A 14,361-nucleotide genomic window follows, 5' to 3' on the forward strand; every position below is an offset into this window, starting at 1 on the left:
TAAGGCAAGAATACAAATATAAAAAAAATATAAAAACTATGTGAACGATGATATTAAAAAAATAAGACAAAAAAGATTTCATTCTTTGTTGACTTTACAAATTGTGATATGTGTTATTGTATCGGAAACACTGTATATGAAAAAATTACAAGGGTTAAAACTACACAAAAAAACTCAAAATAAAACATAGCAATAAAAATAATGATGATTAAAATGGCTAAAACAATAAATCAATCAATCAAAGGGTGACAAAAAAATTAAATTGAAAAAATAAAAATAATAACTAAAACGACAAAAATAAAAAAAATAAAGATCAAGATTGAAAAAAAAAAACCAACGCACTATAAACTTGGATTGAACGATAAAATTAAAAAAAATAAAACTTTTATGAAAAAGTAAAGGGAAAAAAATAAAAATTATAAGAACAAGAATCAAATATAAAACATCAAAACACAGTAAAAAAAATTGAACCGGTAAAATTTTTCAATGTCTTTTTTTACATAAAAACCCCTAGATGTAAATTAAAAAGTTTTTGCACACTTTTAACTAAACAAATCAAATATCATTTTATAAAGAAATGAAAAAAAAAAGAGTCATTGGCAATAAACAAAAATAAAACTGAAAAAATTAAGAGATAAATGTAGATCAAAATATTTAATATTATAACACATGTAATTTACTCAGTTGTGTTTAATGAGTTTGTTTGTCAAGATAAATTATCAATAGAAACCAAAACATAAATTATCAATAGAAACCAAAACACACATAAAATTTATTAAATAAAAAAAATATTATGTAAGGCTACCTATATTAAAAATCCTATAAAAAACCTTAATTAATATGGAATTTAAAAAAAATACAGAAAAATCATACCTACCTCTTTAAAAATTAAACAAACCCAATATTATTTAAAAACAATCGCAATCTAAAAAAAGCTAAATAAACAAAAAGAATCTCCAAAAAAAGGGTATTAATCAAATCATGTACAAAACAATCATTTCAAAAAACAAAAAACATACTGAATAAGGTATTACTTAAAAAAAATCATTTAAAAAAAAAGAATTCGGTTAAGCGCTATAGAGCTTGTAAGTTAGGCCTAGCATTTGACTCATTAAGCAAAGGCCCATGTGCGAGCTTTTATTTTCTTAAAATTAATGGGGCAAACAATATGTCATCCACCTTAATTATTAAAAAAAAACAACAAATCGTTTGCATTAGCAGACGACACATCATCTGAGAATCCCCAAAATCCAGTTGTTGTGGGGGTAAAAAAAAAAATAGGGTCCTAGAGTTTTTTATAAGTAAACTCATTTTCAATCCGTTCTTTACCAAAAATACCTAAAAAAACACCATAAAAACCTTGCTAAACCAACTCATGGCCTTAAAAAATGCAAGGAAACCAAAAATACCTAAAAAAACACCATAAAAACCTTGCTAAACCAACTCATGGCCTTAAAAAATGCAAGGAAATGAGCCGAAATCCAAAATTAACCCGAAAACCAAAATCTTTCTAAGCTCGGATCTGTTTTTTTCCCTGATATTTTTAAGGTAAAAAAAACACCTAATTTGAACTATTATCGTCATATGAAACCATTTGATATAAAAAATGATTATTTTTGTGGTTGAGATTGTCACCAACAACAACAACTTTCTCTTTTTACACTGAAATCCAACGCCTCTCTCTCTCTCTTCCCATAAAAAAAAACTGAAAAATAAAAAAAATTAAAATTTAGTACCAAAATTAATTTTTTACAAATTACATTGATTGGTTACTTGATAGCTCAAAAGAATGGGGAACAAAAATAAACTTTTAAAATAAATTTTAAATTCGCCACCCATTCGACCTGTTATTTTAACTTCAATCAACTGTCTCTAAATTCAACCATCTCTCCTTAAAAAAGTCAATTTGAGCTCAAAAAAATTAAATGACACAAAAAAAACCTCTTTTAGTTTCTTTTAATGTATTAAGATGTAAATACTTAATTTCTTCAAAGTATAGTATACAAATTAAAAAATAAATTACCAGTAGAATTTATGGTGAATAATGAAGATATATGTTTTTATTCAGGAAAGTGGAAAATACATCCCCCACTTCCTTCCCTTTTTGTTCTGTTCCCTAGCATTAAAAGAAAAATTTCGATAAACAAAAACTAAATAACAACACAATAAGTATGTGTATTTTAAAATTTATTACAATTAAACGTGTTAAAATTTATTTTTTAAAATAAATACGTAGCTTTTCAAAATTACAATAATTGAGTAATTTTTACAGAACAGAACAAATATCTATGGCGTGAAAACATTATTGAGATTTCATTTAAACAACGATGTTTATATCTTATAACATAGATATTGAGCAGTAACATGAAAAATGAGCGATGACAATGACATGCAAAAATAGTTTTTAGGTGTTTGAGAGGTGTAGTTTAACCGGTTAAATTTTAAATTTGTTTTCTAAAGGTCATTAGTTTGAGTCTCACAAATCTCAGGGCCACTGTAGGCTTATATGATCGTTAACTTCAGGACTAGTAAGATTAGTCAAGGTATGTACAAGTTAGTCCAAACATCCACGTTAATAAAAAAAATAGTTTTTTCAAAAATTTCCTTTCGTTTCTTTATTCTGACTCCTCTTCTTTTTTAACTTAAATGACACATTAACAATGTTTACACGCCATGCATACCGCTTTTCAAATTTTACTTGATTGTTACAGTTTTGAAAGGCTATAAACTTATTGAAAAACACACACAATTATTATCTTTTCATCTCCAACAAAAACAGGAAAAAGAAAAAAACTTAAACGGGGCAGCTCCAGGCCCACGGATCTAGAATATAAGGCTGCTGACTGTTGTTTTCAGGTCGAGCCCAGATGAACTTTCTGGGCTTGACTGAGCCTCGCACTCCACGAATGGTACAATCCCGTTTAAAGAACTTGGATACATCGGCTCATGTTCTTCTCAATTTCTAAATCTGCATTATCAACATGGCCACCTTGGCAATGGCTGTCCCTGTCCACACAAGTGATGCAAATCCAAATCCCATTATTAGATTCCACACTTTATATATTTCCATATACATCAAGAACTCTGTTTTTAATCAATTATTTATATGAACTCAAACATTGTCTGTTAGTACGGGCCTTCTACCTTGCCTTCAAAATAAATTCAAAGCCGTGGTGCCTTTGGGTGTGATTTCCTAAGATTTCCATCATGTTGGTAAAACTTTATGAACAGATATCACAAGTTTTGGTGCATCGAATTTGTTAAGATTTTCGCCATACTGGTTTAAACATAGCATTAATCCGTTTTTTTTTTTAATTTAGAAATATATTAAAATAATTTTTTTATTATTTTTTAATATTAATATATCAAAACAATAAAAAAATATAAAAAAATTAATTTTAAATAAAAAATTTAAATTTTATAAAAACACGTTCTCAGTAATAATATATATATTTTTTACCATTTGTGATTAAGATTTTTAATTAAATATCGAAACGTCATTTTAATTTGAAATTTTATTAAAACGGTTAAATGAGATGATTTAAATCTAACATATAATTTCTAACATGTACACGGAAAAGTAGCTCATAAATGTGAAATTGAATAAAAAATGGTAGATGACCAAATCGTTCATCATTTCTAGGAAATTCCCGTTGTGTGTTTTTTTTTCCCCTTTAAACTGGAGGTGGTCGTGACCGAGTACTGCTGCTTTCCGACGTGGCAACTGCAAAACCAAGTTGGAGAAAGCACCAGCTCCAGCACCTTTCTTTCTCCACGTACCATTCAAATGCGAAGAAAAATCGACTCCAAATTCCCTTGGGCTCCCGCAATCTCGATTTTCAATTTCTTTTCATGATCGCGATAAAACATTGAGGAATTCTAGGGTTTAGAAAACAAATAAAATGAAGGCTATGGAGACAATACAGGATCTGATTGAAGAAGCTAAAGTTCGAATGGTTTGGTGGTGTCTCTGTATCTTTTGCGTCACTTACTTCTTATCTCGTAAGTTCGCGCTTTCTTAAGCTATTTTGATCCTGTTAACTCCTAATAAAGTTCGTTTTGAAGGTTTAATTTTTAGGTTTTTTTGATCAATAAGTGAATTTGTGTTCCGGTGTCGTGTCAATTGAGCTAGGGTTAGAATTTTATGGAATTTCCTGTTGACACGGCATTGGTTGCTTTTCAGTGATTATTTTACTTTTCTTTCAAGGTGAAATGCTTTTATTTTATTTGGTACTCAGTTTTAATTTAAGCCAGGGTTTTTACAAATTTTTCTGTGATTTTTTGAAACTAATTATTTTATTTTATTATATTTTTCCTACCTGATTATGTTTTGGTTGCCTGTGGAAATTAAGGACTTGGTAGAAAATTAAATTTTCGAGTCCTCGCTGTTTTCTTTTCTTTTTGTTAAAAAATGATGAAATTAAATCAGCCGAGGTTAACTATAAAAAGCAGGTTGAGTGGCATGGAGTTGATTCATAGGTTAGATTTATTACTTAAATAAATGTTTTTGGTTATTTGCGTGCGTGTGATGCATTTTTTCGGTGTCCTTTGCCTAACAGAATAGTGATGATAAATAATCAATTTAATGTGTTTTTCGGTGACGATCATTGCCATTCATTACAGATACAAGTTCATCAATGTGGATGAATCTTCCCATATCAATTCTCTTTGTTTCCTTGTTACGAATTTTGTGTAATGAGGTGGAGTTCAGCTGGAAAGTGCGCCGGTCAGTCCGTCGACCTTCTTATTTGTCACATTTGGAGAAGAAACAACTGTCTTTGAATGATTCACGACTTTCTTCCGTGCCACCGCCACCAAAGTGGAAGAGGAAAATTGATTCTCCGGTTGTCGAGGCTGCAATTAGTGATTTCATTGATAAGATATTGAAGGATTTTGTCGTAGATTTGTGGTATTCAGAAATTACGCCAGATAGGGAGGCACCTGAACTGATGCGGTCAGTGATCATGGATGCTCTTGGTGAGATATCTGGAAGGGCTAAAGAGATAAACCTCATTGACTTGTTAACAAAGTGAGTTTTTCTTTGTCCTGTAATAGCCTTTTTAAAATGAAAATGGTCACACAAGTCATCGAGAAACTTTTCTTAGTTAAAAAGCCATTGAGAAGCTTTAAGCGTGAAAACATCAGAATTAAAGACTGTCTATTGTTGCAGGGATATAGTTGATTTAATAGGGGATCACTTAGACCTATTTAGACGAAACCAAGTGGCCATAGGTGCTGATGTAATGGCAACTCTTTCCACTGAAGAGAGAGATGAAAGGTTGAAACACCATCTAATTGCTTCTAAGGAGCTTCATCCTGCACTGATATCTCCTGAGAGTGAGTACAAGGTGTGAGTGGAGCGTTCCAATTTTTTTTTCCTACTTCCATATATACTGTCTTTATTTATTTTATTTGACAATCCTTTTCTTTTGCTTCCATTTTCTCTTCTAAAAAGGTTCTTCAACAGTTGATTGGTGGAGTTTTAGCTATAGTACTGAGACCTCGTGAAGCTCAGTGTCCGCTGGTTTGGACTATTGCTCGAGAGATCGTAACTTGCTTGGTAATGCAGCCTCTTATAAACCTTGCAAGCCCTGCGTAAGTATACAAGATTACCCAGTCTTGGTTGTACGCCTCTTTTTTTTTCTTTGTAAATGTAGATTTTCTAAAAAAATAAAAAAAACAAGATTATTTTAGGTGCAACATGAGAACTTGAGAAAATATTGGATTTAAAAGTAATTGGATGATGCTTTGCTTAAGGCCTCATTCTAAGAATGTGTCCATTTGTCTCCTGATGTTTGGTGCTCATAGGAAAGAAGTAATATGAAATATAATCTTGAAAAAGACAAATTTATCGAAGAAGAAGAGGAAGGAGGGGGTTGGGGGAGGTTGAGGACAAGTGGCTCTACTAGTTCTTGGGAAAGCTCATTGCTGTCTAATTGTTAGGAACCTTTTGAAATGAAATTGACAACATTCTGTGAAGCAACTTACAGCAAGTTTTCCTGAAAAGAAGAGAAGAAAAAATCATATTTTTTCAGAGCAGCTGGTTGTGAATGCTTAATGCTGTAATCTGTCAACCAAGAACTTGCTATATTTTACTGTGAACCACTTGTATGGAATACATGCAGTTGAACAATACGCGCTCATTGATTATATATGTTTGAATTATTGATGAATTCTGCTAAAATGGGCATTTCTGGACTGTGCACTTGATATAAGATCCCTTTAAGGTGAAGTAGGCTGTTCTGACAGCTTTTCTTTTAGGTCTTTTTATGTACAAGATTTACTTGGCACTGATATTGTCTATTACATGTAATTATCAGCTCTACGCACTTAATTTTGTTTTTTAGCTTGGATAACTAGGCGCACTGTGCTAAAATGCACATTTCTAAGCTGTGTACTTGATATAGTATACCTTTAAGGTAAAATGGAATATTCTCACAGCATTTCTTTTACTGTTATGGACAATATTTTCTTGGTATTGCATCGGCTATGCATTCTTATTCTCAATGTTGGAAAAACTGCATTCTTGAATTCTTCCCAACAAGCCGTCTTATCATCTGTTGTTGCTGGTTGGACTGTCTGATTGGAGAAGTGCCTATCAATGCTATCCTTCTCCAAATGTTTCATCTTTCATGAGTTGACCATTTTTCAAAGTATTTGGTGCTATGACCATCCTGATAGGTGTATTGTCTACAAATGTTTTACAATCATGTTTTTGTTTGCATGTAATACCCTGCAAGATTAGATAAATTTTTGGAATTCTTTTCTGTTAATATGCACCATACCATATTGAATCTTATAGTTATGCTTTATGTGACCAGGTATATCAATGAGGTGCTTGAATTGATCTTACTTGCCATTAAAGAGGATAGTCCAAAAGATGCTGGTGGTGATCACCCTGCAGGGAGTGTGCATAATGTTGACTCTACCTCAAGAAAAGATCCTTCCTTAAATAGTCAAAGGTCTGAGATTTTTGACAACAAAATGGACTATCGAGGGACTGATAAAACTTTGGCTAAAGTTGTTGATCACAGAGAAACATACTTGGATTATAACTCACACCAACAAGAGCCTATGCAGTCACATCCTGTGGAGTGGGCACGAATATTAGAGGTGGCGACCCATAGAAGAACGGAAGTTCTTACACCTGAAAATTTGGAAAATATGTGGGCAAAAGGAAGAAATTATAAAAAGAAAGAGAACAAGAATGTCAAAGCAGGGGTTCCGAAATCAATGGCAAAGAGTTCTGTTACAAACATCGCAGCTACTACAAATTTGGGAAAAAGTATGCCAATAAATAGCAACACAATGTCTACAAAGATGGAGGAGAAAGCAGTATTGCATCTAACACATGGATTAAGTCTAGATACTTTAACAAGTCACGAGAATAGAGATGGGAGACAGTTTACGCAGAATGGTAGCCAGGAATTGTCTTTTGAAGGGTCACATGTTGGTGGTGAATGGGAGAATGCTGACAATCTCGCTTCGAATGAAAACAGAGGTGGGATTAAGAGATCCAATAGCACCTCTGCTCTAGAAGCACTGCCTGATAAAAAGAAGGCATTTACAGGAGATGGTGGGGGGTCCATTATCTCAGAGTTTTACAGCCCGGATTCTCACAGGAGTGCAGATCATGCTGTTAAGAAGGTTTCAGACATAGTACTTCGCAGCGAGGGACCTTATAGTCCCAAGTTGAAGTGTCGGGTGTGCATCCTTTTCTGAAATCACTGCAAGACATACAGATTTAGAACATAAATTGTCACTAGATTCTTTGTGCAATAAGGGATTTAAATTAGAGCAGCTTCTTAAGCCGTGCTCTTTTCCTGTCATCATACTTGAATCTAATTAAAATATCTTACAGCTTGTATATCCATGTCTTTACAGGTTATGGGAGCATATTTTGAGAAACTTGGGTCAAACTCTTTTGCAGTTTACTTAATAGCAGTGACAGATTCAGAGTACAGAACTTGGTTTGTGAAAAGAAGGTTTGCTCTCATCTAAAGATGATTTAAAGCTACTAGTTTTATAAATATTTTTACGTTTTCTTGATCCACTCCATTCTCCATAGCTGATATCACTGCATTGATGTAATCCATGTGAAAAATCCAGAGTTTCTATATAACTAGAAGCTCTTTTGCTATTGTATCAATTTCCACCTCCTCCTTTGCAGGTACAGGAATTTCGAGAGACTGCATAAACATCTAAAAGAGATCCCTAATTACACATTACACTTGCCTCCGAAAAGGATATTCTCGTCAAGCACTGAAGATGCTTTTGTTCATCAACGCTGTATTCAGCTTGATAAATATCTTCAAGTAGTGTCTAATCTGTACTCTGTATTTCTTCTTAATAATGTTTATTTCGTTTGTCCTCTTCTTTAATCTAATTGCATTTCCCAGGATCTCTTGTCCATAGCCAATGTGGCGGAGCAGCATGAAGTGTGGGATTTCTTAAGTGTTTCCTCAAAAGTATGGATTCTGTGGAAATTGTATTCCATTGCTGTAGATTTTTGTTTAGCATGTTGTTGCTCCTGTTCTTATCTATGCTTTCACTTGTCAAGGTGAATGACTCTGAATTTCATTTGTTTCTTTTCTTTTTTCCTTCTGAAGAATTACTCTTTTGGAAAATCTTCCTCGGTCATGAGAACCCTGGCAGGTATGTGGGTGTCTTCTTCTGTGCTGCTTCACCTTAGCTTCTTATTTGAAACTACGCCTTCACTTCTAATGCACCATCTTGTTCATATCTTTTCTATCTCTCTCCCACACACTTGCATGATAGAGAATTTCTTGGGACCTTGGTTTTCCTATCTTGGAGAGAGGCTTTGCTTCCTTTGGCTTGTATACGTGAAATATGAGTGAATCAAAGACAATGCATTTCTTGCCTTAAATTGAATCTTTCTGATTGTTTTTTGCACCATCCATCCACTTGAGGGTAGGGTATAGATCACGGGCTTTGGCCCCAATTTTGCAAACAAGTAGTTTAGTTTGAAAGCCAGTCATTTGTTGAAGACCTCTATAACCCTTTCAATCTGAGTACAATACAATCATTTCTGTTAATGTTAGTTTACTATTGCGGATCTTATTTGCAAACCATGAGCATCGTTTCTTGTCTATCACCTCTGCTCAATTATTTTCCTCTTTTCAATTTGTACTTTAACTTAAACAGTAAACGTGGATGGTGCTGTGGATGATATTGTGCGCCAGTTCAAAGGGGTTTCAGATGGCTTTATGCGTAAAGTTGTTGGTTCGACTTCCCCATTTGATGAAACTGATTCTTCAATCTACAGCAGGAACTTGTCCTGGCATTCAGATGATGTGAATAAACATGTCTTGAGGCAGGATACCTTAGAACCTGTGAACAGCTTTTCTGATACTGAGGAAAGTTATATTCAAGAAAATCAGGAACAGAAGGGAGTTGGATCTACTGCACAAGCCAATGGTTGGCATTCAGACAATGAATTGAATGCAAAGGGTTTTCCTCCTCGGGTGATCAAACAGGGTGATGAGTCGCGGACCTTAGGTTTAGAGAAAAAACATGTTTTAGAGGAGAAAAGTAAACGGATTAACCATGGTGGGTTTTCTGTAGAAAACTCTGCAGTAGTGTCCAGTCATATGGACGATCCAGTTGGAATGCCACCTGAGGTATTTTGAGTTTGGTTATCTTCAATTTCTTTCTCATTTTCTTCATGACTCATGACCTTTTGCTGCCAACGATATTTGGAGGTTAGTGCAAATCATATTACCTGTTTGAGTTCATAGAGCAAAACAACAGGCTCTTCTTGTAGATTTGTCATTTTCAGTTGAGTGTTTTCCTACAAGTTAAATTAAGAAATTGCCTTTACAGGACTGGACAATTCATATTACTGAGTTCATGTTGTTTGGTATCAGCATTTAGTTGAGTCGTGTTCCTTCTTAATTAATTAACCATACACGTGAATCTTATAAACATATAGATTACCACCTTCTGCTCCCCAGCTTTGAATTATTTCTTGCATTTTTGTTAGATGATTGCTGTCTCCCTGATGTTTTATATCAAAGAGCAGCTGAGTCTAAACTTTTACTAATCAACTTTTTTTTTTCATTTTGGTGGAAGCATTTAAGCCAAGAAACTCATGTTCTAGGGGTAAATAAACTGTTCGGGTAGATTAGCAAGAGATGCATTCAATTTTTTTATCTAAACAGATTGAATGATCAACCTCATGGTAAAAATTGCTGAGGTTGTTGACCATTGATTTAAAGTGAATGTGCATTTTGTGAGGTCCTTTAGGAATTGTAATGGAGGTCTTCGAGGAGTTTGCATTGTTGATAAAATCATATATCTTGGGGAAAGCCTGAAGTGGCATATAGAGTGGCACATTGGTTGTCAGATATCAAATATATTAAAAAAACTTGGTTCTAGGAGTTGAGGATCGCAAGATTAAATAGCGTTAAGACAGTAAAAGGCAGATGTAGGATTAAACTTGGCAAAAACTTTGTGGCAGATAAGAAAGGTGAATGTTGGGCAAGGGCACTAACATATCAAAATAAAAAAATGTTGCTAGAGGTGGGAATTTTTTGAGTTAGGGACGCAGGAAGTGAGTAAAATAACTGCAGTACTGAATATGTATTTCACAATATGATGATGTCTGATATTGCAGCCTTCTCACAATGTTCAGATGAGACATTGCTTTTCTAAAGATGTTTAGTTTTCCACGTGATCTCTGAAGCTTGTTTTAATTTACAACATTGGGAAGCTTGACTTCTTTTGTTTTTTTTTTTTTTTGCAGTGGACCCCATCTAATGTAAGTTTACCTCTGCTGAATCTAGTTGATAAGGTGTTTCAACTTAAAAGAAGAGGATGGCTGAGGTTGGTTCATTTTTCTCATTAGTTCATTGAGGAAGGGGTGCATATGCTATTTACAGCAATCCTTGGTTCTTTCTCCGACCTTATAGTTGTGTATGCTGCCCTAAATTGTATATGATAAGAATCAGATGAAATGTATAATAAGAACTATATCACAAGAAAAGCAATTAGCCATGGAAGATTTTACATTCTGATGCTTGGACTTAAATTTGGGAAAGAACCTCAAAATCTATTCCATTTGAAAATTCTGAGACAGATTCTTTAGCTTTAGCTGAATTTGTGCAATTTAGTCTACACATTGAACTCAAGTCTGTGCTGAAGTTTGGTTATCCTCTAGTATTTGAGCTAAGAAATGTAAGTGCATAATTGGTGAATTCCAGATTACATTTGATGAAATCGAAATGCAATGATAATTTTTCTGTCAAAAGTTATTCTACTCGACTTTTCTGAATACAATATAATCCTGCTCCCTTTCATGGTATGAATAACCTTCCACAGCCTGTTATTGTGGTATCATCAGCCAGTATTTCACATGTGCTCATCTTTATTACTACAGAAGACAGGTCTTTTGGATATCAAAGCAAATACTGCAGTTGATAATGGAAGATGCTATTGATGACTGGCTTTTGAGACCAATTTACTGGCTTCGGAGAGAGGACACCATTGCTCTTGGGATTCAGTGGGTGCAAGATGTAAGTACTGAAACAATTTTTTATTTCTTCATTAAACCTACTGTACTAATCTTGGATCAACAGCATACTTGATTTATGCAATACAATTTACCTTATGCCAGTTAATTTTTGCCATCTCATGTATGACTGGGGCTTGTCAACTTTAACAAGCAAGTTTTCCCAGAGGGCTTGACGCCTAAAACCCTGCATGTAACACCAAAATAATGGGAGATGTATTTTTCATTGGCGTTTTAACCTTTTCAATATTACTTTGGGCCTATTTGATCTTGAGTATGGGCTACCAGCTTAGGTTAATGAGGTTTATCATAGGAGTGCTGATGTGCTTTTGCTGCTATGCTTGTTGCATCCCAGAGACCTAATCGAAAATTAATTTGTAACATGGATCAAAGGTGCCTAAACTGTTGCCCAGCACACATGTGAATGGTGCTTGGTAAAAAGTCTTCATTGGTATGTCTTCTAGTTGCGGAGGCTGGATTACACATGGGCTTCTTTTCTTGTGTTTGATAGTGAACATGTTAAAAAGGATCAAAGGGTAAAGCATTGACGTGGCTATCTCAATTAAGTTGTGTTTCTGTTAAGTTTGATTTCACTGTTCTACTTTGTCACTGCTCTTGCTTGGTTACCTATTAGTTAATGCATTGCTTCTATTGGGGATTGTGTGGTTAGCCCTTATCAAGGCATCCATCTGATGTTGAGATGAACCATTTGAAACAGTTATTCTGAACAAGTTGTGAACTGAACTACAGTATGGGTATGTTGCTTTCTTGCTTATCCTGATCAGACAGGGAGTTTATTGATTTCTTGTCCTTTTCTTATGATGAATTACTTGCAGATTCTCTGGCCAGAAGGCATATTCTTTACAAGGACAGGGGGTGCACAAAGCAAAGTTGACGATGATCAACCAAATCTCATACCTTTTCAGATTAGCCAACTGGGTGGCAGTAAGGTCTCTAATAAAGGTTCATTTGAGGAACAACTCGAGGCTGCTCGTAGAGCAAGTGATATCAAGAAAATGCTCTTTGGTGAGTATGGTTTTCTTAAGATACTTCAATAATTAGTATTCTTGAGTTTGGACATGTGGTCATTGTGGATTCATTTATCATCTCTTTGAGATATTTGCATTAGTTTGAATGATTTATTTTTCCTTCTAATAGCATGAACAATTTTTTCTCCAATTCTGTGGTCGCGATCCTTTGATTTTCACAAGTTCCTTTTCTGACAGCTACCTTTGGTCTTCAGGAATCTGTTTAGAACACCATGAACCGGGGGGGTAGAGGGTAAGAAAAATGGGAAAGTGTTAGTTTATTTAATGGTTTGGAATCTTCCCTCTTGCTTTTCTTCCTCTTGCTCCTTCTGTTCCTCAAGAGGGGAAAAGTAATTCGATTTCATTCCTTATAACTGTCATCCAAACAGGCTGTATACATGTTTTGCTTTATGTTTCCGTGCTTAGCAAAATCAAGTCGTGGAAAGTTGTGTTGGTCTGATTTTGTCGACGGTAGTTTGTTTGCAACTTGTAAGTTGAGGTTCTAGGTTCTCTTCAATTTTGGATAAACAGACTTTTTAACTTTGGGATTCTAGTTTTAAGTGCTTGATTACATTCGTTTATCAAGAACATAGTTAGAAAATTTCCCCTTTTTGTCAGATGGAGCTCCATCAACCTTGGTCAGCTTGATTGGAACTAAGCAGTACAAACGCTGTGCAAGAGACATTTTTTACTTCACTCAGGTTTAGCCCTCAATCCTTTTTATGTTATGGGTTAGGGAGCTGTGAAATCGTTTTAATGTTTCATGTCATAAATTCCTTTTGGTGTCATGTTAGTTTAAACCGACTGATATAGTTCCTGTTTTGTGAATTGCAGTCTACTATCTGTGTGAAGCAACTCACGTACGGAATACTTGAACTATTAGTTTTATCAGTTTTCCCTGAGCTCCGGGATCTTTTGCTGGGTCTCAACGAGAAGATGCGTGCTCCACCTGCATAGCAACTTCTTGGTTCCATCACTACTAAGCTGGTCGATTACCGTACCAGCTATTATGGAATTCAAAATATAATAACCATTTCCAAGAATCAATAGATTACATGACTTCATCTTTTGAACAATTGATTTCATTCGCTCTCAAAGAACGATTAGGCTATATATTAGGAATGCCAAAACAGGGCTAGATGATGTGTTGAACCTTTTTTCCGGGACGTGGGTATTAGCTGTACAGCTCGAATATTCAAACAGTACATAAGCTGCAAAGTTAGAGCTTTGTATAGAGGATGGGTGTTTTTTGTTTTTTTAGTTTTTGTGTGTATTGTGTTCTTCTTGTTCAAGCTGTACCCCTTGTTATGGGGATTTTGTATCGTCGCACATTTAAAAACAAAATCTGTGATATATAATTTCAACTCACATTGGTTCATCCCTAGTGTGTTTCCAAGCTTTTATTTATTTATTTATTTATTTTATTTCCTCTCACACGCACGTTTGCCCACATCTTCTGGCCGAGTTTACAAAGAGTCTAACAGAACAAAAGGATGGAAAATGGTATCTATACTGTACTATCTATCAATTATGTTGTTTTTTAATTCAAATCTCTTTTTAACTTGTTTTAGTAGTATTTTTCCGCAACCCCCTCAGTTCAGCACTAACTAAAGTGAGGAGATCGAGGCGACAAACTCCATAGAATGTGACTAAGGATTTGTCTGGTGGGGACCGTGGTTGAAACTGTATAATTAACATCTTCTTGAGTTGCTAAAAAATAGTGTTCTTTAGAAAAAATGATCTCCATGGAAAATAAATTACAGCGAATTAATTTTTAATGTTTAATGAAAAATGAGTGCAAAT

At 34.4% G+C, this 14,361-nt stretch overlaps 1 protein-coding gene across 4 annotated transcripts; it reads left to right on the forward strand.

The window, feature by feature from the left end:
* The first annotated feature begins 3,591 nt into the window (after window positions 1–3,591).
* Window positions 3,592–13,936, forward strand: LOC7457512 (uncharacterized). 4 transcript variants are annotated; one of them, XM_024608390.2, is made up of 15 exons: window positions 3,595–4,002; window positions 4,624–5,029; window positions 5,171–5,348; window positions 5,456–5,595; window positions 6,822–7,704; window positions 7,885–7,985; window positions 8,171–8,315; window positions 8,400–8,468; window positions 8,610–8,655; window positions 9,166–9,641; window positions 10,766–10,845; window positions 11,399–11,534; window positions 12,367–12,556; window positions 13,177–13,259; window positions 13,393–13,936. In XM_024608390.2, exons 1-15 carry the CDS (start codon window positions 3,903–3,905, stop codon window positions 13,513–13,515), a joined length of 3,156 nt encoding a protein of 1,051 aa, XP_024464158.2. In that variant the 5' UTR covers window positions 3,595–3,902; the 3' UTR covers window positions 13,516–13,936. The 4 variants fall into 4 exon arrangements, 3 of the variants coding, with proteins under 3 accessions (XP_052311678.1, XP_024464159.2, XP_024464158.2); XM_052455718.1 differs by lacking the exons at window positions 13,177–13,259; window positions 13,393–13,936 and adding an exon at window positions 12,201–12,285 and having other exon boundaries at window positions 3,592–4,002; window positions 12,367–12,516; XM_024608391.2 differs by lacking the exons at window positions 13,177–13,259; window positions 13,393–13,936 and adding an exon at window positions 12,249–12,285 and having other exon boundaries at window positions 3,593–4,002; window positions 12,367–12,516.
* Window positions 13,937–14,361: the final 425 nt, after the last annotated feature.

Source organism: Populus trichocarpa, chromosome 9 (assembly GCF_000002775.5).
Source record: "Populus trichocarpa isolate Nisqually-1 chromosome 9, P.trichocarpa_v4.1, whole genome shotgun sequence".
NCBI classification, from domain to species: domain Eukaryota; kingdom Viridiplantae; phylum Streptophyta; class Magnoliopsida; order Malpighiales; family Salicaceae; genus Populus; species Populus trichocarpa.

Bases quoted from the DNA above. Each gene is read 5' to 3' on its own strand.
- LOC7457512 (XM_024608390.2), top strand. From the start codon at position 3,903: ATGAAGGCTATGGAGACAATACAGGATCTGATTGAAGAAGCTAAAGTT. The intron at 7,986-8,170 runs GTTTGCTCTCAT...CCTCCTTTGCAG, and splicing joins ACTTGGTTTGTGAAAAGAAG to GTACAGGAATTTCGAGAGAC. The intron at 8,656-9,165 runs GTATGTGGGTGT...TAACTTAAACAG, and splicing joins GGTCATGAGAACCCTGGCAG to TAAACGTGGATGGTGCTGTG.